At 38.4% G+C, this 20,638-nt stretch overlaps 1 protein-coding gene across 3 annotated transcripts in view; it reads right to left on the bottom strand.

Annotated features, from left to right (window-relative positions):
- Positions 1–5,052: 5,052 nt before the first annotated feature.
- The window catches only part of MAL2 (mal, T cell differentiation protein 2), a 66,413-nt gene continuing 50,827 nt past the window's right edge, over positions 5,053–20,638 (bottom strand). The window contains exons 3-5 of one of the 3 annotated variants that reach the window (XM_072774318.1): positions 16,302–16,426; positions 8,415–8,738; positions 5,053–8,165 (exon numbers count right to left, since the gene is read on the bottom strand). In XM_072774318.1, the coding sequence (XP_072630419.1) occupies positions 8,423–8,738; positions 16,302–16,426 (441 nt within the window). In that variant the 3' untranslated portion in view covers positions 5,053–8,165; positions 8,415–8,422. Of the gene's footprint in view, positions 8,166–8,414; positions 8,739–10,622; positions 11,991–16,301; positions 16,427–20,638 lie in introns of those variants that run through there. The other 2 variants (XM_072774321.1, XM_072774320.1) reach the window with 2 other exon arrangements.

Here is a 20,638-nt window from a genome sequence, read left to right as displayed (position 1 = left end):
ATTTTGAGCAGTATTTCATCTCTCTGCAAACTCCTTTCTGGAGTCCCAGTTAAACCACAGTGGATTAAAATCAGCTGTAAAAACAGCATTTGTAGCTATCTGCACACCAAACTGGGGGTACTTGGCACAGAACATTTGCTCCCAAACTCCATGCTTTTAACTTACCTGTCTATTCTTTTGGTTCTCTCCTTAACTAAACTTGAAAACACTGAGAGGCCTCCAGGGTAGAATATGAAGCCCTAAACAATTAACAGATGCTGAGGGTTATAGGAACACTGAGAATTACTGTAATTGGTGTTTGGGGAGTCATAGGCAGGGCTTGGAGCCCAGAGACAGATAATTCCGATTTCCCACCTCTCTTTGATGTCCTTGTTGACAGATGATGTGAAACTAGCTCCCCTGAGCCTAGTTTGCCTGAATTTACTGGATTTGCAGGTGTTTGGCTTCATCCCATCAATGGAAAATGATACAAATTGTCTCTCAAGGCTTACTCAGTACAGAAGGATCTCATGTATCATAGAAAACCAGAATATTAGAGTGAGAAGTGACTAAAAATCTAGGCTTCCCTTTGATTTTACCTATTTTTTTTTATTAAAACCCTTTTTTCTTTCTTCTAGAGCACAAGTATAAAACATCAGGTTAATCCTATTTCCTAGTAATTAATGCTATCATTAGAGACAATGCCCTCTTCTTATTTAATCTCTTTTCAGTATTTTCTCCTTTATCACCCATCTCCTTCCATTCTCCTCTTGCTGGCATGGGCACCACTCTGATGTCCTTCAAGATGTATAGTTCTCTGGAAAATTACTGTTATTATTTTGTATATAGAAGTGTTTTGAATTTGCATGGATACAAAGCAATTTATACCTTATGATTCTTAGCTTTTTTTCCCATCAACACTTGTTTCGTATGTTTGTATTTACTATTGCTTCTGATAGCTGCTTAGCAAAGCACTGAACATACCACTTCCTACTTATCTGTCCATCCATAGATGCATACCTAGGTTGTTACCAATCCCCCACTTCTGCACATGGTTCTGAGATGACAATTCTTAGATAAGCCTGTATATGGATCTGTGGACAATTCTCGCTGGGATATATATAAAAGAGAAGCTTACTAGGATTTATTAATATTTCATTTCATTAAGTACTTCAAATTGCTCTCCAGATGACTGTATTAGCTTACAATTCCGCCTGCAGGTGTGTTTCAAATGCAGGTGTGTTTCAAAAGGTAATGTGTTTCATTACCTTCATTTTGTGTAGGTCTCAGCCTATCTATAGGGATGCCATGAACTAGGAATGCCTGATGGGGAGTGCACCCACCCCAGCCTTCACTGTTGGTGGCAAGCCCTATGGACATTTCCCTAACAGAACCAATGTTGTGGCTGGACTTGCTTTTGTGGTGCTTATTATGATTGCAAAATTTACCTCAGCAACACACCCAAGGTCACACAGCCAGGTCACAGAGGGAGAGAGAGAGCATGCACAGACCTGGGACTCCACCTTTATTGAGATTGAGGGTAGGGTTCCTAGGATTTCACAAGACCACTCTTTGCTGGTGAATTTAAAACAAAAAGCAAGAATTAAAACATGAGAAGGGAAACAGGGTCAACCAAGTGGCCAGTTATCTTAGTCACCCAGGGCTTTCTAACACAGGAACTTAATGGGTGGAGGGACCTGGCTCTCTATCCAGATGTGTTCATTCGAGATGGATATCTTTGAAATGGATGCTTCAGCTTTTTTTAAAATAAATTTTTTTTATTGGTGTTCAATTTGCCAACATATAGAATAACACCCAGTGCTCATCCCATCAAGTGCCCCCCTCAGGGCCTCTCACCCAGTCACCCCCACCTCCTGCCCACCTCCCTTTCTACCACCCCTAGTTCGTTTCTCAGAGTTAGGAGTCTCTCATGTTCTGTCTCCCTTTCTGATATTTCCCACTCATTTTTCTCCTTTCCCCTTTATTCCCTTTCACTATTTTTTATATTCCCCAAATGAATGAGACCATATAATGTTTGTCCTTCTCCGATTGACTTATTTCACCCAGCATAATACCCTCGAGTTCCATCCACGTCGAAGCAAATGGTGGGTATTTGTCATTTCTAATGGCTGAGGAATATTCCATTGTATACATAGACCACATCTTCTTTATCCACTCATCTTTCGATGAACACCGAGGCTCCTTCCACAGTTTGGCTATTGTGGACATTGCTGCTATAAACATTGGGGTGCAGGTGTCCCTGCGTTTCACGGGGATGCTTCAGCTTAATGTCAGGTACTTCTATCACATTCAAAGAAGCTAATTGTCAGGCACTTACACTACAACTTTTCCTAATTTTTGCCAAATTAGTGTGTATAAAATAGTCTAATGTTAGAGTTGCACCTCTCTAATTTCAAGTATCTCATCTTATAGTTGTTAGCTTTTTGGGACTCACTATGAATTGCCTGTTGATAAATTTTGCTCATTTTTCAACTCAGCTCACTGTTTTTTAACATATATTTGTAAGAATTCTTTTAGCATTATAGATATTAATCTACGTTAGTTTTTTACATTGTAGGTGTTTAACCCAAGTAGGCTGCATGAACATGATAAATCACTTTACCGTATTACATAGATGTTTTAGGACTCATTATTATGTTTTATTGATTAATTTACTTGTTCTTATGTACTAGACCCAAACTATTTCTAAGGCTTTATATAAAACTTGATGTATAACCAGATGAACTTCTCTTTCCTTTTCATTTTAAAACTGACAACTAGTTCCATATTTTAATCTAAGTTTTGGAATGAGTTTGAATGGAATTTTTATTGGAACAGCATTAGATTTATAAAATAATTTGGGAAAAAGTAACATGTTTATGATGCTAATCAGTCTCATTCATGAACATGGTATATTACTACCTTTTGTAAATTTTCTTTTACATATTTTAATGGGGTTTAAAATGTTCCTCCAAGAAATCTTGATGAACATCTATAGAGTTGTTGAGGGGATTTGTTGCTAGCTATAGAGTATTTAAATTTCTGTTACATATATATATATATACTTATAGCCAGCTAGACTCAGTTTAGATGATCCGAATCTGATCTAGGTGTTGACCATATCACCTTGGCCACATCAATGATGTAGATCTTCTTCACAGCCTATTTGATCTGATGGTTATTGGCCTGGATATCCACAATGAACACAAGTGTGTTGTCTTCTATTTTCTTCATGGCTGACTTGGTAGTCAGGGGGAACTTGATGATGGCATAGTGATCAAGCTTGTTTCTCTTGGGGGTGCTCTTTCAAGAATATTTGGGCTGCCTTCAGAGATGCAGGGTTTTGGGTCCTCGGAATGTAGGTGACCTGCAGATCTCCTTTTTTTGTGGGACAATGCACACCTTTCAGCACAGCTTTCTTAGCTTTCAAAGCCTTTGCTTTGACTTCGGTTTTGGGAGGGCCAGGGGCTTCCTTCTTCACATTTGGCCCCATCTTCGTGAAAAGACTTTATTATATTTTTTAATTGGTTATTGGTAACCAAGTAGACATACCATAGTAGACATGAGGTAACTGGTAAAGGAAACTTGATTCTTTTGGTATTAAATTTATTGATTTCTTTGGATACAATTGATATTTAAATACTAAATCCTTAAGCTTTAATTCAATTTATTCCCTTCTTCCTTAGGTTTTTAATAAAGCTTAAAATTTTTCTATAAAAACTGTGAACATTTTGTCCAATTAGTGCCTGGACAATGTACAAATTTCTTTATTTGCTCATAAATCTCACATTGATTTTTATAATATTTTCTTATCAATATTTTTGTCATAGAGGAATACTATTGATTTCACAAATTGGACCTCAAATCCAGCAACCATGCTCATCTCTAATTTTTCCAATATATGTTCTGTGGATTTTTTTTCAGGTTTTCTATGTGCATCTGCAATAATGGCAGATTAATTTCATTCTTTCATATCGTTACTCCTTTTTTTTTCCTTTTTTAGTTGTACTAGAATACTCCTCAGCTCAAAACTCCATGGTGGCTGTCCATCTTACTCAGATCAAAGCCAACCTCCTTGCAATGCTCTGAGGTCTTGCAGTGGTTGTCTTACACCTCTGACTCAGGCAGCTGCTGTACATATGGGTCCCTTTGCATCAGGCACACTGAGCGCCTCACTGGTTCTGAAACTTTCTAGGAGCAGTCTTCCTCCCAGTCTTTTCAGGATCAATTGTATTTACATAAACTGAGAATGGGAGCTTCCTTAAATTTTACAGCTGAGGCACCTCATTTACTTTACTTTAGTCCAAGCTCCACTTTTCACTTAATCTGTGTTTGCCGGCAAAGCTCTTATCCCAAATATCTGCATGACTTACTCCCTCACATTTTTCAAGTCTTTGCATAGATAGTGTCTATTTAAAATGGATGCCTGCAAGCACTTTCTATCCTTCTTTCTTGCTTTATTGTTCTCTATAGCTTTTATAACTACTTAACACACTCCGTGATATGTATTGATTTATTATTTTTTTACTTCTCTCTCTCCCCACTAGAATGAAATGCCTATTAAGGGCAGACATTTTTGTCTCTTTTGCTTACTAGAATATCCTCATGTAACTGTGTCTGGCATATAGAAGGAGTCCTATAACCATTTGTTGGTAAGTATAAAATGAATGAGTAAATTAAATTATTGATGTTTTCATCTTGTTCTAGATGGAAAAATAATTAACCTAATATTTGTTCAATAAGAGGAGGTTCACAGTAGGTTTTTGACAATTAGCCTTCTTCAAATTAAACAAGTAGATCTGATGTATCCAATATCATTTCTTAAGGTAAATAATAGAAAATAAATTCAGTTTAAAAAACTCTATAGCATACAGAAAAGGATATTAATATTTAAGTAAAAAAATTAAAATATTAGAATGAAATGCAAGAGGTAACAACAGTGGCTATCTCTGGATAATGGCATTATCATCTTTGTCATATCTATAATTTTTCTGTATTAAAAATAATGTTACTCAAATAAAAAGAAAATGTCAGAAAATAACCTCATTGCTAAGCAATTAAACTATTCACAAATTTCCAAGGACATTATTCCATTTCATTTTATTTATTTCCATTAACAATCCTTTATTGAGCAAAACATTGTGCCAGGTGCTGGGAAAGATACAAAGATGAATAAAACACAAGCCATGTCCTTAAAAGAGTTTATAATCCAATGTGCACCAATAACACAAGGGAGCAAAGTGCTGAGTGTGCACCAGTTATGGAACTCCCAACCCTCTGGGTTCCAAATTGGAATGCTGGAATTATATTTGAGCCTTTGCAATTTCCATCCCAGGACTATGCTTGACGTTATTCTTCCCTGGACCAAATCAGAACTACTGTCTAGGAAGACTTAAGAAAAACCTCAAACACCAGAGGAGGCATGGAAAATTTTTTGGAGATGAGAGAAAGAAAAGAGAATAAGGTGGGTTGGTGAGAAGGTGATCTGACCAGATGAACTGATTGATGGTGGAGGATGGCGGCAGAGGAGAGCATGAGTCAGTGATGTTTCCCATACACTGCTAAGAGCATTCTGTCCACAGAGAAGACAGTGAAGATGAAGATAAGGTAGGAAGGGTGGGAAAACTTTTAGGACTGGGCAAATTCAGCAACCTTAAACCACAAAAATCTTTGAAACTCCGCATTAGAGGAGATCATAAGAGGTCATTTGGGGGCGCCTGAGTGGCTCAGTTGGTTAAGCATCTGCCTTTGGATCAGGTCATGATCTCAGAGTCCTGGGATTGAGCCCTGCCTCTGGCTCCCTGCTCAGTGGGGAGCCTTCTTCTCCCTCTCTTTCTGCTTGCCTCCCCTCATGCTCTCTCTCTCTCAAATAAATAAATAAAGTCTTAATTTAAAAAAAAAACTCGACATTTTGTCATTTTCTTGCCTGCAGGCACAACCACAAACTGTCTTCAAGATGGGAATAATCACAACTGAACTTATAGAATGTCCACTATATGGTAGGCATGGATCTAGGCATTTTAATATATTTGAACATGTTTTTTTTTTTTTATCACAACAACCCTTTGAAATAGGTGCAGTTATTATCTCTATCTTAGGAGAAAGGAGAGTGAGATGTCAAGAAACTAAGCAACTGGCTGAATGTCACAAGCTAGTAAGGAGGAGAGATAAGATCGATCCCAAACAATCTGTCTTGTGAGTCCACATTTTTAAACTACTATGCTCTCCTGCCTCTCTTTAAGATGTCCAATTTATTTAACCTTAACAAAGAAAGACAAATTATTTTGCCTGGGTCAAATCCCTTTTTTTCTCCATTGATATATCATGCTTGAAGATTGTTATAAAATCAGCCATCAGCAATTATTATTGCTTTAACTTGGAAGTTTAATTGTGGGTAACAAAAGAGTATAAATGCCAGGTTGACAAGGGATGGACCATGGTCAAATGTTTGTCATTAACTTGGCCTCATAGCCACCTCCTTGTAAGATCTCTGCATCACAGAAGAAAAGGTAGGAACTTCATTTCCTGAATTCTCTTCCTCAACTGGTTCCTGAATCATTTTCCAATGAAAGGCATTCATTTGAGATTTGGAAATAGGAAGAGAAATAGAGGATATTATTTTCATCAGGAGGAAGCAGCCAGATGCATAGTAGACATGAGGTTCACAGTGATCCAATATAATCATCTTGTCATCAAGTGGCTGGGCAGTCTCCTCAAGGAATAGGGCCATATTAGGGATATACTTTTGGGCTCTGTTGTTAAATCAGAGGCATTGATAAGGGTGGCCCGTGATTAATTAGTCTTCATCTCTGCTGCTGTAGCCACTCTGTTCATGGAACCATCATGCCAATTCAAAAGTCTGATGGCAAACACTGCCTAATGCCACTTGGCTTGCCCAATTTTTTCTGCTTGTTTATTCAATGCCTTTTCAATTATGAATGCTTTCTGGAAGTTATTAACATGTGATAAGAACATGTTTCAAATAAAATACATTCACTCCCACATATACATCTTCACCCTCTACTCCAAAAGTTTTGTCCTTAAGTCTTTTTTTAAGTATTTGTCTACAACCTTCTAACTCCTGGCTTTCATACTCCTGACCAACTTGCCAGACTCATCTGCCACTGATATCTATTCCATATATATTAGTTTAGGCCACTTATCTTTCTATTATAAGTGGATAAGCCAGTTGTTCTGTTTAAGATTCTTCCCAGCTGAAAGATTTTTCCTCTCTACTGTTTTTCAAGATCATTTTTCTGAGTGTGGCTATAATGCAGTTATCATTTAATTTCGGCTTGTACCCATATGCTGAACTATTCATAAACTAAATTCAGGCTGTTCCTTCCTGCTTCAGATGGTTTTGTAGATGCCCTCCGCCATATGTTCATTAGTGTGAGCTGATGGAGGGGCATTCAGCCAGCATGATGATGTGGGGGTCTGCTGTGCTTGATCATATAGCTTACTTGTACTGTCTGGTCTTTACTAGTGTTTAATCCTGAATGTATCTACCATTTTTATCTTAGCATGAATTGCTGCTGGGACTATCTGATTCTATGACTTGATGGTTCTAATATAACTCAGCTCTTGATGGGAAATTCTGGTGTGGCTTTTGGTGTCTCATGGCCAAGTATTCCCTCTCTACCAGGGCCCACTAACTCCCTTGGAGCTGTCTTTAAAAGGCAAATAACTCTCCCTGGCCTATGTTTTGGCCTTGCTGTTGAACCTCAGGACCCTGCCTTGTAGTATGCCCAATGGTCCTTGCCAGAAACTCCATGCTACATCTTCCACTTCAGACACCCCCAATAGTACAGGGTCTGCTAGAATGTATAACCCAAGTGGTAGGGCTATTGTACCACAGTCTGGACCTGCTACATAGTTCTTTCACATTCACTTAAAGCTGGTTCTTTTTCATGTCAACCAATGTGTAAATGAAAGAATTATTTGGGGACCCCAGAGAGGTTCCTTCCTTGTTTTGGGAGAGGCACTTATAACAATTAGTCTTTTACTTCATAGAAGATGTCCTGGTAAAGCTCTGACCACTTGTGTCCTTATTGGCAGGTGGGTGGTAAGGGATTCAGTTCTCAAATCCAATTCTCAATTCACTCTGACTATTAACTCTGATAGTTCTGATCCTTCGGGAAGTGGACACAGATAAAATTGGCAGTGCAAATTCCCTGTAAGAATGTCTGAAAGATAAAGGGGGAAGAAACAATATTAGGTAGGGGAAGCCTTCAGTCCATGATTCAAATCTGACATCTGTGAAATAAGAGGGGATAGAAGCAGGATTGAGTAGGGAGAGCTTCAGAAAAAGCAAAAGGAAACCTGGAAGCAAACATTTCCTAGTAAAGCTATCTCATGTTGAGGAGAAATAGATCCTAGTAGCTTTTTAATGGTCCATCGTAAGATGAGGACTATACAGGAATCCAAAGTCTTACCTTGAAAGCTAAGATAGATCCAAAAAGGCTCTGAAGTTGAAGGCTATCATCCAACTGCCTTCCTTGCAGCTGAATGGTAAGTTTGTTTCTTGAAGAGAGATCTCAGTGGCATAAGGGTCAATAAGAATGTAAGGATCTAGCACAAACATACAGGGTCTGGCCTTGCATAGAAGCAAGGACAGCTTGTCTATAGTAACACAAAGGAAGGCAGTGTTAAAGGTGTAGATGCCAATGGATATATAGTCACGGTAGTGAGATTTGGTATACATTCTCTTCAATTTTCTTAGCAAATCAGAAAGCAAAGTTATCTCTTCAATCTTCTTACTGAAAAATAAAATGCAGTTATCTGCTAAGCATGAGGATGGGAAAGGAAACATTAGAGGTTTGAGAAAAGAGAAAGTAGGTGTGGTACCAAATGGAGAAGGATATTCCAAAGAAAGGAATCAGTATATGTGCATGGATTGTTTGAGTAAGTGGCTTTATATGGTTTTGCTATGACTGGAAGAAGTTAGGATGAAGCTGGAAAGCTAGGTTGAGATCAGGTTATGAGTGTCTTTGAATGATGTGTTCATGATTTAGATTTTTTTATATTTGTGAAAAACTATTCATAGTTTTAACTAGGGAAACTTAATTAGAATAACATTTACACTGGAAAAATAAGTTTTTTTGGCAGCACAGAGATTATACAACAGAGAGAAGTAGAGGTTTCCCTCACTATGTGAATGCTCGCTGTCCAAATCTTCCCTTAACTTCTTATAAAATATCTACCCAAAACTTACTACTTTAGTTGAAATCCGTGCTAATAAGACTACATACATGTGCTAGCAAAAATCCTTTTGGTTGGAATCTGCACTGGAGGATTCATATAATACGGTTCCCATATTTTCACTGTTCTATTGGGATGGTAACTTATGCTCCTGTTTTTAAACCATTTTTGTCTATCTATTATTATTAAGTAAAAGTATTTTTAAAGAAAATTAGAAAAATAAATCTAAAGAAAAGAATTGTCTAGAAAAGGTCATATACTTAAAAGAAATGCTAGAGATGATGAAGCATATTGAGCAAAGTGAATGCATTAAATACATTACGCTTGTCCATGTGCATATATGTATCTTTGTGCACATGATAAGAAAATAAATATTGTGAAAGTACTGTTGATGCTGGAGAGCTTCACTGTGTTACTTGACTCCAGCATAATATTTTTTAATAACTAGAGAAATGTCTTATGTAATGGACTGAGAGCCCCACTCAGCATGAGATGCCCTTTAGCACCATGTTGAAATAGCAAAAGGCTCTAGACATCCCTAAAAATCTGAAAAAGGCAGTGGAGAAAGGAAGTGATTAGGTGGGGGAGCTGAGTTGCAAAACAAGTCAGAAATAGTTTGAGAAATTTGAGAAACTGTAAGATTTTATAATTTGAGGATCACTGGCAGACCCACCCCTAATACTTACAGAGCCTGCGGTAGAGTAAAAAGGAGGGTTGAGCCCACAGCCAAACCAAACTTCCCTCTGACCAATTCCAACCCATACTGTGAGGGGTCTTGCACACGTGAATGTGGATGCTCCAGCCCATACTTCAAAGCTCCATCCACTGGCTCTCTCCCAACCCTTGGCTTAACAAAGAGCCATGCCATGACTACCCCTCGTGTGTCATCCAACTTGTGCAGGCCCTGGAAGTGGGCTTGTATCCATTTGGGCAGGGAATTCCTGAGTCTTTCCCTAATTTTGGTCTAAAAGAGGGACAGAGACACTGGGTGATCACATTCTTTTGATTTCTAGGACTACTTGCTCTGTGGGGAGGGGTCTGCAGGAGGAGGGCCAGAGCTAAGCACAGGGTAGGTTTGCTGGGACTTAAGGGCAATACTGATTATGGTCAAAGCAGTTTCTACTAATAGTGAGGATGAATCAATCTTTCTCAGTGAAATAGAGGGAACCATTGATCAAAAAGAAGAGCCATGAATGGCAATGACAAATCTTTTTAAAAAAATGTAGATAATGCATAAATATAATCACATATGATATGATATAATGTAACATAATACAACATTATACAGCATATAATAAGAAAAGTAGTGGTGTCAAAGGAATAGTTTTTTATTCTCCCTGAATTAAATTGAAATGAAATGAACAACCACAAAAATTGTACAAACAAAAAATATCTTCAACCAAATTAGGTAATAAAATATTCTCATGAATTTGAAAATATAAGTGAGTGGGGCCAAATTATCAAAATCAAAAACACCCTCTATGATAAAAAACAAACAAACAAAGCAAAACCAAACAAAAAATAGGGCATAATACAAAACAAGACAAAAAACCCCGAGAAAATATTTAAAGACCTTGACCTGGAGCACCGAGAAATCACTAACAAGTAAGTACTAATTTCCAAAGGCAAAGTCTTCTTGGAACCTCAGTGCCCCTATTAGAAAAGATGGAGGAGGACACACAGGTCCTAATTCATGAGTGAGATCACATAATGTTGGGCAGTCTGGACCTTATGAAGTCCTGAAATGAATCTTAACCTCTTCCAGGGCTAAGACTTGCATTGAGGCGAAACCCAAATTAAGCAGGAGAGAGTGACTAGGGGTACCATTTCTTGGAGTGATCCCCCAGATACCTGGTGGCAGTTTGATTATAATGGGCCACTCCAGTAACAGAAGAGGCAGGTCTTTATTCTTACTGAAAAAGTCATTTACTCAAAAAGTCACTTACTCTGAATTTGGGTTTATCTTTTCTGCATGAAGTGCTTCTGTCAACACTCCTCCAGTGCCTTACAGATACCCTATCCTCTGTCATAGTATTCTACATACCCTCTTCCCTGTCACTGCTGTCAGTCAGGATCCTCAAGTTTCTCTCTCAGGCTTTCTCATTTCTGCTGGTACACAGTAGCCAAGTTCTATAGGTCTTTTAGTGAATAATCTCTTCCCTCCCTTATCAGGACAGCACTACATCCGGCTATGCAATGCTGATGCTTGAACTTGGTTATTAGTCTAGTGGCCAGTGGTAGAGGTAGAAGTAGATGTTGGAAGGTATGTGCATTAGCTGAGGTCTGTGTACATCCTGCCAGCAGGAAGGTCATAGTTGGGTAGGGGGATCTGGGTGCTATCTTCTAGCGAGAGGAAATAGGCCACTTATGCAGCACAGAGGGCTCCAGGGCATGTAGAGATTCAATATTTACAGTTGCATCTACCCTGTGACCCTATCCTAACCTAAGCATTTGGGCTTTGCTCTTTCGATGTGGCCTCTGACTTTGGTTAGGAGCTTGTTGAGGCTTTCCGGCTTTTTTTTTTTTTTTTTTTTTTAAGTTTTCCTCCTATTAAATGCTGTTAAAGAGGCCTTCTGATTTCATACCATGCTTTAAGTCATCAATTGGCTGACCCGAGACTATGATACAGTTTTCTCTTCAAACAATGGTGTCCAGAGTACAAAACCATCAGAATATCAAAGTGAATAGTTTCTGCCATTGATGGAAGCACCAAATATGTTATAATTCAAGAGATTATAAAGGTATTTTTTTAAGAATCCCACAGGTCACCTTTTGTAGGTTGCAAGAGTACCAATTCATTATTCTGAAACCTGGCAAGTAAAGGAAAAGAATAACATATAAGTTTTTCCACAATGATATAACAAGAAAATTGCAATATGAAATATAAGAGATAGTTAAAAGATAGGTATGGTATAATGCCTTCTGCATAATATTCAAAGGAATCTTGTATATTATTTATAGATACAAACATATGTGACAGAGTTTTAAAAACATACAAAGTGATAAACCACATTTCAGGATAGTAATTACCTCAGGGAAAAAGGAGAGAATGAGATCGGGGAGTTTTATACAGAAAACTTTATAGTATCTATAATGTCCTTCTTTGAAAACAATTAGAAAAAAATATCTGAAGCGAATATTGCAAAACGTACATATTGAACAGACTTGAGAGACAGTTGGTACCATCAAGCTTTTCTTGATTATTCTCTCATTATAGTTTTTTTTTTTTTTTTTTTTTTATGATAGTGAGAGAGAGAGAGGCAGAGACACAGGCAGAGGGAGAAGCAGGCTCCATGCACCGGGAGCCCGACGTGGGATTTGATCCCGGGTCTCCAGGATCGCGCCCTGGGCCAAAGGCAGGTGCTAAACCGCTGCGCCACCCAGGGATCCCCTCTCTCATTATAATTATGCTTGAGGTTTTTCATTATTTTTAAGATAAATAAAAAAATAAATAACAGCCTTTATGATTTCTGTGTCTAGAGAGCCTGAATGATGGTGGCATCATTCAATGTAATACAGACAAGATGAACAACTGGTTTCTTAGCAAGATAAGGGATTAAACTTTGGCTATATTAGGTTAAAGAAACCTAACATGTATTTCCATCTTATACAAAACAAACTATCTTCATGTCCTCCTTTTCTTTTCGCTTTATTTTTAAATGAACTTTCTAGACTGGTTAGGCATGTCTTGAAGATGAATGGCCTCGACTGAGTATGTCTAGATTTTGTAAGAATGTAATGTAAAGTTTTCCATGTTTTCTGAAGACTTGATGGAGAAACATGGATAAAATAGAAGACCAGTTAGATGTGCTCAAGGTTTTACATAGAATTAGTTATGGTTTGGCCCCAAATGGATTAGTATTGAACAATAAAGATGTCTCTAATACTTAAAAGGTATTTTGTTGGAGTGGTTATAGACAATAAGAACAAGTAATGAGCTTATCTTCACAGAAAATAATAGACTAGAATTTATTTAGCATTATGAGGGCTAGGCTGTCTCAGAAACACTTTGCTTGCATTATTGCCTTTTACTAATTATGACAGCCCTTTCAAATAAGTATTGTTACCATGCTAATTTCATAACTAAGGGAAATCCAACTCAGACGGCTTAAGTAGCTTGCCAGGGTCATTCAGTAGCTTGCATACCTACTTACTAACTTACCTGAAACTTCCCAGGAGCCGTGGAAAAAGGCAATGTCACACGATGGTTCTGAGCATGGGGTGTGGGAGTCAGGCCAGATCTGAGTTTGAGTCTGAGATTGTTGGCTACTAACCCTGTGGTTTTGGGCAGGTACTTAATCTCTCTGATTCTCAATTTGCTCACTAAAACTGCAAAAATAACAAGCGGTTGATTTCACAGGGCGTTTGTGAAGAGAAATGAGATGATGCATGGAAAGCCCTTCTTACGTGTACAGGACCTTGTATCGTTGAATGTTAGCTAGGAGATGCTTTAGGATAATACAAAGGAATGGCCAATATAAATGATAAGCTATTGGGAAGATGTTTTTGCCTGGTACTCTTGGCATTAAATTGTCTCATTGGCTCCTATGTATAGACTGGCTCTGGGTTGAACCACACTATGGATCCATGTGCATCATTTTAGAAAGAGCACTTCTCCACAATGGTGACAAAGCAGAGGAATGAATTATTGGACTTACTTCTCTTGTTCAGAGTCCAGGAGGCTAGAATCCAAGTTCATTTCTACTTCAAGATGAGAAACAGTAACCCTGATGATGGGTGAGGTTATCACATATTTTTAAATTTTGAACAAGCAATTAACTCACAGTGGATGTCCTGTCAGTGCTGAGCAGGACATGGGGCAGCTTCTAATGATAACACAGTGATAAATGTTTCTCTTAGTCAGCTTGCCAAGCTCACTTAAACCCAATAGGAACTGTTAGCAAGGTGCCAAGGGGACCGGCTCAAAGCTTTTAAAGGTCTTTAAATATAACTTTTCTAATTATAAATGTAAAATACTGTTTGTTGTGGAAAATTGGAAAATAGAGGTTTTCTATGTGTATTATAAAAGGAAGGGCATTTTCTAGTAATAGACAGTCCTAGTTACAACCATGTCCTCTTCTACATTTTCTTTGAAATATGCAGTTTCATGAAAAAATAGGGATGATTTTGAAAGACAATTTCACAGATATTTTTCATGGCTGCTGTGTATTTTAGCCCTTCTGTTAAAAAGACTTCTTTCTTCATTATGCTATGAAATTTAAGTCAACATGACACCATTTTTTTTTTCCTTAGAAAAGCAGACTCACCTCCTCCGATGCAGCAATTGGCTAGTTTAAACCTCAAAGAAAGGGCCTATGGTGGTCACCCTTCATCCGGGATTTCATTACAGGAGGTGGTATTTCATACACTAATCAAAACATATGAGCTGAACTGAGTGCCACCCTCCTCTCCATCCTCCCCAAACAGTGTGATTCCTTAGAGGAATGATTGCTTTGCTCTGTCTTGTCCTTAGCTTCTTGCATCCAGATAGGAATTCTCCAAGTGTAGACATCAGGATAGTACAAGTATTTATTTTTGATAAGGCTCAAGGGATTTTCTCAAAAGTATATTAAAAACATATTTTTCAATAATTCTTTTGTAGTTGCTCAGAAAAATTTTGGAAAGCTAGAAATTATAGTCTTTATTTTTCAGATGAAAGGCTTATTTTCTTATTAAGTAACTGGCTCTTTGCCTCTTCTTCAGGCCATGACCTCACTTTCTGAACAACTAATAGAGGCATTCTGAGTCACCTATTGGGTGCTATGGGAGAACAAGGTGGGTTCAGACTTGGTGATGCCTATAGCGCATGTTGGAATAAATCCAGGAATGTGTATTTTACTGTCTCGCAAGAAAACAAAAACAACCCCCCCCCCCAAAAAAAAAAAACAAAAAAAGTGAAGCAAATAAGTCAATGTATAATTACACAGGAAAATGTCAAACTTATCTTGGAGATTTTGGGGAAACAGAAAAAAAAATTACTTAATTTAAAAAATTACCGTGTATTTTAGAGGCTCTTTAAAAGCCTGTTGTACCTGGAAATAATTACTCTCAAGTGGCAAGTGTGATTCGTAGCCACGTTAGGTCTAAAAGGAAGGTGATAGTGATTGGGGAGTTTAGCTGCCAGGAAGGCTGTTCCATAAACTTCCAAAGTCTGAGTCTCAGACTGCTTCTAGAAGAGTCTCTAAACCCATGACTATCAAGGGATGAGGATGAAGGTGTGGGTGCTATTTCCCATGGGGTCTTGTTTTGTTTTTTAAACCACATGTGGGGACGCCTGGGTGGCTCAGTTGTTGAGCATCTGCCTTAGGCTCAGGGTGTGATCCCAGGGACCTGGGATACAGTCCCGCTTTGGTCTCCCCAGAGGGAGCCTGCTTCTCCCTCTGCCTATGTCTCTGCCTCTCTGTGTGTCTCTCATGAATAAATAAATAAAATCTTTAAAAAAATAAACCATATGTGATCCCAGATCAGAATCTCTGGATATGTGGACATGGAGTGAATTGTAGGTAATATTGGGGAAAAATGCAGCTAGACTTCCATGAATTAACTGACTAGCTGTATCTGATTAAACCTCTTTCTGAAAACAACTGAAATAGCTGAATCAAGGCAAAGAACTTAAGCACCAAAACATTTGAAGATATCTGAGAGCTACCAAGACAGCAGGACTTGTGCACCCAAGATCCAAGAAAAGAAGAGAGGGCTGAAAGCACATTGGCATCACTTTTCTTTCAAGGCATTTGCAAATTTGAAAGCAGCAGAGAAGTTGAGGAGGTAGGCAGAGATTTTGACTAAACTAGAGCTCGAAGGACCATAATAGAAATGTAGAGCCCCCTATGCCCCAGGTGTGAGAGTGAACTGGAGACTCAGCAGTCCCCAGAAGACAGAAATCCAGATTGAAATGTGTTCAGTCTCAAAATGCAAACAAAACAAAACAAGATAAAACACAGCTTTCCCCTCTCTTCATCGTATGTCTTATCAGTATTGGGAAGGAAGTGACCTCTCTCTTAACCAAGGTCCACCCCTCCATCTGTGTCCATCAATTACTATCACTCTTTTTCCTGCACCAATAGGCTCACCATATCGCTTTTTTGTCAACCAGTATTTTTTGTCCCGTTGGCACTCACCATGCTATGAGTTGTTTCTTGTGATTGGACTTCACCAAAATGCTTCTTTGAGTAGAATGGAGCAGCCCTTCAGTTGGACACAGGAACTTTCTCTGGGCTTCCGTTTTTCTTCCCCAGATGATTTTCTTAAACATATTTCAGGAACAATAGAATATTTTTATGTTAATTAAGCACTTTACTTTCTTGTCATGAATCTTGCCCTTTCCTGGCTATTTACCATAGTGCTAGCCATGTTACACAGCAGACCCTTCAGGGTAAGCCCATTAGACACATGGGAGAGGGGAACCAAATACACATTGTGGCTGAATGTCAGGTGACCCAGAGTTAAAATGAGTATTCGGCCAAAACTGAAGCTGAAGACTAATGTCACCTCATGGAATGCATTTCCAGGGCACAAGAATAAGTATTAAATTTTCCAACTTTTAACTTGATCATTAAAAATGCTGGTAGTCAAATTTTTAAAGTTTGATACTGTTGCACAAGACAATAATTTCTTAGGCGTCCCAAGTGAGGTCAATACGCTCAACCTTTGCTGTGCTAAATAGATTCTCACCTTCAATTTAGGTCGGGAGAGGGTGAGGCTATTTTCTGTTGCGCTTCGGTGTTTTAAGTGCTGTGATGCGAAATGACCCCTGAGTCACTGAGCTTTCCTCTTGTACAGAATTGCAACATGCAGAACACATAAGAGGATTATTTTTCATTCAATTTTGAAAGTCTACCTATATTTGAAAGTGAATATTTAGATGTTAATTAATATTTAACTTGGTGACTCATAACTAATATTGCTCATATGCTACAAGCATATAGACATATTAAGTATTTTACATTATATTATAAACCTATATGGTTATATATTTTCTTTTGTTAGCTGTGCACAATCTCCATTTCCTGCTCTCATAGGGAATAGAAAATTGTAGCAGTCATCACTTGACGGATTCATATTATGCCGGTACTGTTCTCTGAGTCAGGACACTCTCCAATCCCTCTTAACCCTTCACTAACCTGTTCACATTGATTTCTTAGTTTAAACATTATATGCCTGGCAGAAATTTAGACAACCCTCTGTATCAACTTCCTAGGGATGCTACAACTAATTACCACAAATGTGGTGCCTTAAAACAATAAAAATCTGTTTTCTCACACCTGGAGGCTAGAAATTTGCTGTTAAGGTGTTGGAAGGGCTATAGTCCTTGCAAAGGCTTCTAGAAGAGAATGTCTCCTTGGTTTTTCCAGCCTCTGGGAGCTCCTGGCATTTCTTGGCTTGTGACAGTGCAACTTCAATTTCTGCCTACAGACCTTCATGTTACTCTCTTTCCCTATCTCTGTGTCATCTCCCTGTTTCTTCTCTTTAAGGACACTAGTCATTGGAATTAAAGCCCACTCTAAATCCAGGATGATGATGATCTCATTTAGCAATCCTTAATTTAGTTATATTTGCAAATACCCTATTTCCAAATGCCATATTCACAGGTACTGGGAGTTAGGACTTGGATACATGTTTTGAAGGAGACACAACTCAACCCAGTGTTCCATGTCTAGAGTAAGTGCACTCCGGTATTTCACCCATAAACACCGTGCTTAGCTCCAGAAGAACAATTTTTAGAACATATTTTAATTGCTTTTGAATTTTCTCTAGATCACTGAAGGCAGGATTTGGGTCTTAATATTCCTCAATACCTAGTGTGGTGTTTAGCATAAAGTAAAAGATCAATAACTATCATGCAATCAATACATAGAAACATTAAGAAGACCCATTTCAGGCCAACATAAGGATTTAGGGAAGAGGGCGACCCAGTGGCTCAGCGGTTTAGTGCCGCCTTCAGCCCAGGGTGTGATCCTGGACACCTGGGATCGAGTCCCACGCAGGGCTCCCTGCATAGAGCCTGCTTCTCCCTCTGCCTGTGTCTCTGACTCTCTCTCTTTCTCTCTGTGTCTCTCATGAATAAAATAAAATATTTTTAAAAAAAGGATTTAGGGAAGACATTTGTGTTATTTTAAAGCAAGTTACAGTTTGAGCTGGTTACTTTAGGAACCAAGGAAACAGAGCTAATCAAAGTGAGAAAACTGTTCCTTTGCATGCAAAAAACACTCTATAATACAATTTTACTATGCAAGTATAATGTCCCACATCAAACTAGTCTGAGTCGGAAGAAACTAGAGAGTGAGTTACTTTCCATAATAAGGTAAGACAAAATTGAGTGTTTTTAGATATCAGCCCTGCACATTGTAGGTTGGAAGAGAGAGAAGGGGAGAGAGAGAGAGACTGACAGAGTGGGTGAGAGAGGTCATAGTGGTAGATCAGAGACTAAGGAGAAGAATGGCCAGTGACAAACTGAATCTGTGTGTTGAAATGACCAATTGTCTTCATAACTGTACTATCTAATAATTGCTCTCCTTCTGTGACCTACTCATTTGCAGTAACAAGTTTCCTAAATGGCTTGTAGTAGTTGGTACTCTAAGAAATGAAATATGGGCATGGCCATCAGCACATGGGGCACAATATGCAACAAGTGGACAGCTGCTTCTGGAAGTAAGATAAAAGAACCCAGATGGCACATTCAATATAAGCCGGGATCCAGAATCAGAAGGTCTAGGAGACCACTGGACCCACAAATCATCCTTTGGAATATGGGAGGAAAACTAAAATTTTCAAGTATATACGATGGGGGCCTTGAGGCATTTTGCTTTTGCCTTAATGAAAATTGATATCTGGAAAGTTTTATATTAGCAACTTTGAGACACTTGAATTGCATAAGTAAGAGCTTTTTAACAGCCTGAAATATCTTTAGATGAAAAGGCATTGAGTGTTTTGGCACCAGAGGTATGTAAACATGATCTAAAAGACTGCTTGGCAGGGACATAGGGTAGGGGATTCATGCTTTTGATTTTTGATATCTACCACCCATCATGCTCTATGGAGCATCATGATTTTAAGATTTTAAGATTCTAAGGCTCACTGTGATCAATGTAACTTTCTTTTCAAATAGAATTTTTTTAATACAGGTTAACTCTGTGCATAGGTAATTTGTAGTGAGTAGCTTCAAAAAATTTGGAAGTTCTGTCCTTCCATCTATTTAAATGAAATACAAGTTTCTGTCTCCTCTGGCCCAAGGTTGTGTTCTGTTCATGGTGTGTTCATTCTTACTGCATTTCTTGTTTGTCCTCTGGAATCTACAGTGAGATGGGATGCACATGCATGGATCAAATTTTTAAAGTTTGATATTATTGGAAGTCCGCATGCATGAAAGTCTGGGTAGTTTTTCCTCCCCACCCCAGCTACCATTCTCCATAAGCTTGTTATAAAAGAAATTCACAGTGTTCTACAAATGCTGGCTGGCATTCAACACAGATTCGAAATAAAGCTCCAGATGGAGACACCTACATGAATCTACAAGAACGACTAAGGAAAACAAGTAAATGTCACCACCACCTTCTATGTTAAAACCAGAATGGAAGATGTAAACATGGCAATGAAAGTTGCATCTTCCCATATTGATATTCTCTGCTCACCAGAGCTGCTTTGATTATTGCTGAAAGTTTACATTATAGAGATTTATCAAAGATTCTTAGCATTATAAGTAATATGGACAATTTCTCTTCAGATTTGGGCTCTGTTATTTGTTTTTATTTGGAATTAAATAAAATTGGATGTTCCTTATTACACTCTGATATTGGCTGACTAACTACCTAAAGCACATGTCATCTCTGAGAGGGCAGGACATTGGTCACTGCTGTATTCTTGTGCCCAGAAAAAATCAGAAACATAGTAAGAATTTAGAAAATACTTGTAGAATTGATAAATGGAGCTTATATTCCAAAAATAAGGACACCGATTATAAAAAAAGGAACTAATTGAAAACTGATTAATCACACTAAGAGAGAAACACAAAGAGAAAAGTAAGAGTGTATGGAAAGTGCCAGAAGAGTGGCCCTTGTAGGAGACCTTAACCATCTGCAAAAAAGCAGAGAAAGAACATCATAGGCAGAGGACAAGCTCTGGAAGTCCAGAGGAAAGAAAAGACTTTATATGTTCTAGGAATTCAAGAGAGGTGGTGTGGTTGGAGCAGAAGGAATGAGAGGAAAAATCAGGTAAGTTTAAAGGAGTAGGCAGGAGTCAGATGGTTTGTGGTTCTACACAAATTCACAGTGTTCTACAAATGCTGGCTGGCCTACCAGCTGGCTGGCTGGTGCAGTAGGATATCACTGAAGAAAACCCAGGGTGTGCCATGATCTGATTTAGGTTTTAAAATGTTTATTCTGGTTGGTGTATGAAGAAAACATTAGATGTGGTTGGGGGTATTGGGAGGTCAGATGAGGGATGATTGGGGGGGGCTTTG

This window comes from Canis lupus, chromosome 14, assembly GCF_048164855.1.
Source record: "Canis lupus baileyi chromosome 14, mCanLup2.hap1, whole genome shotgun sequence".
Taxonomy (NCBI): domain Eukaryota; kingdom Metazoa; phylum Chordata; class Mammalia; order Carnivora; family Canidae; genus Canis; species Canis lupus.
This window is presented reverse-complemented; position numbering and strand designations above follow the sequence as displayed.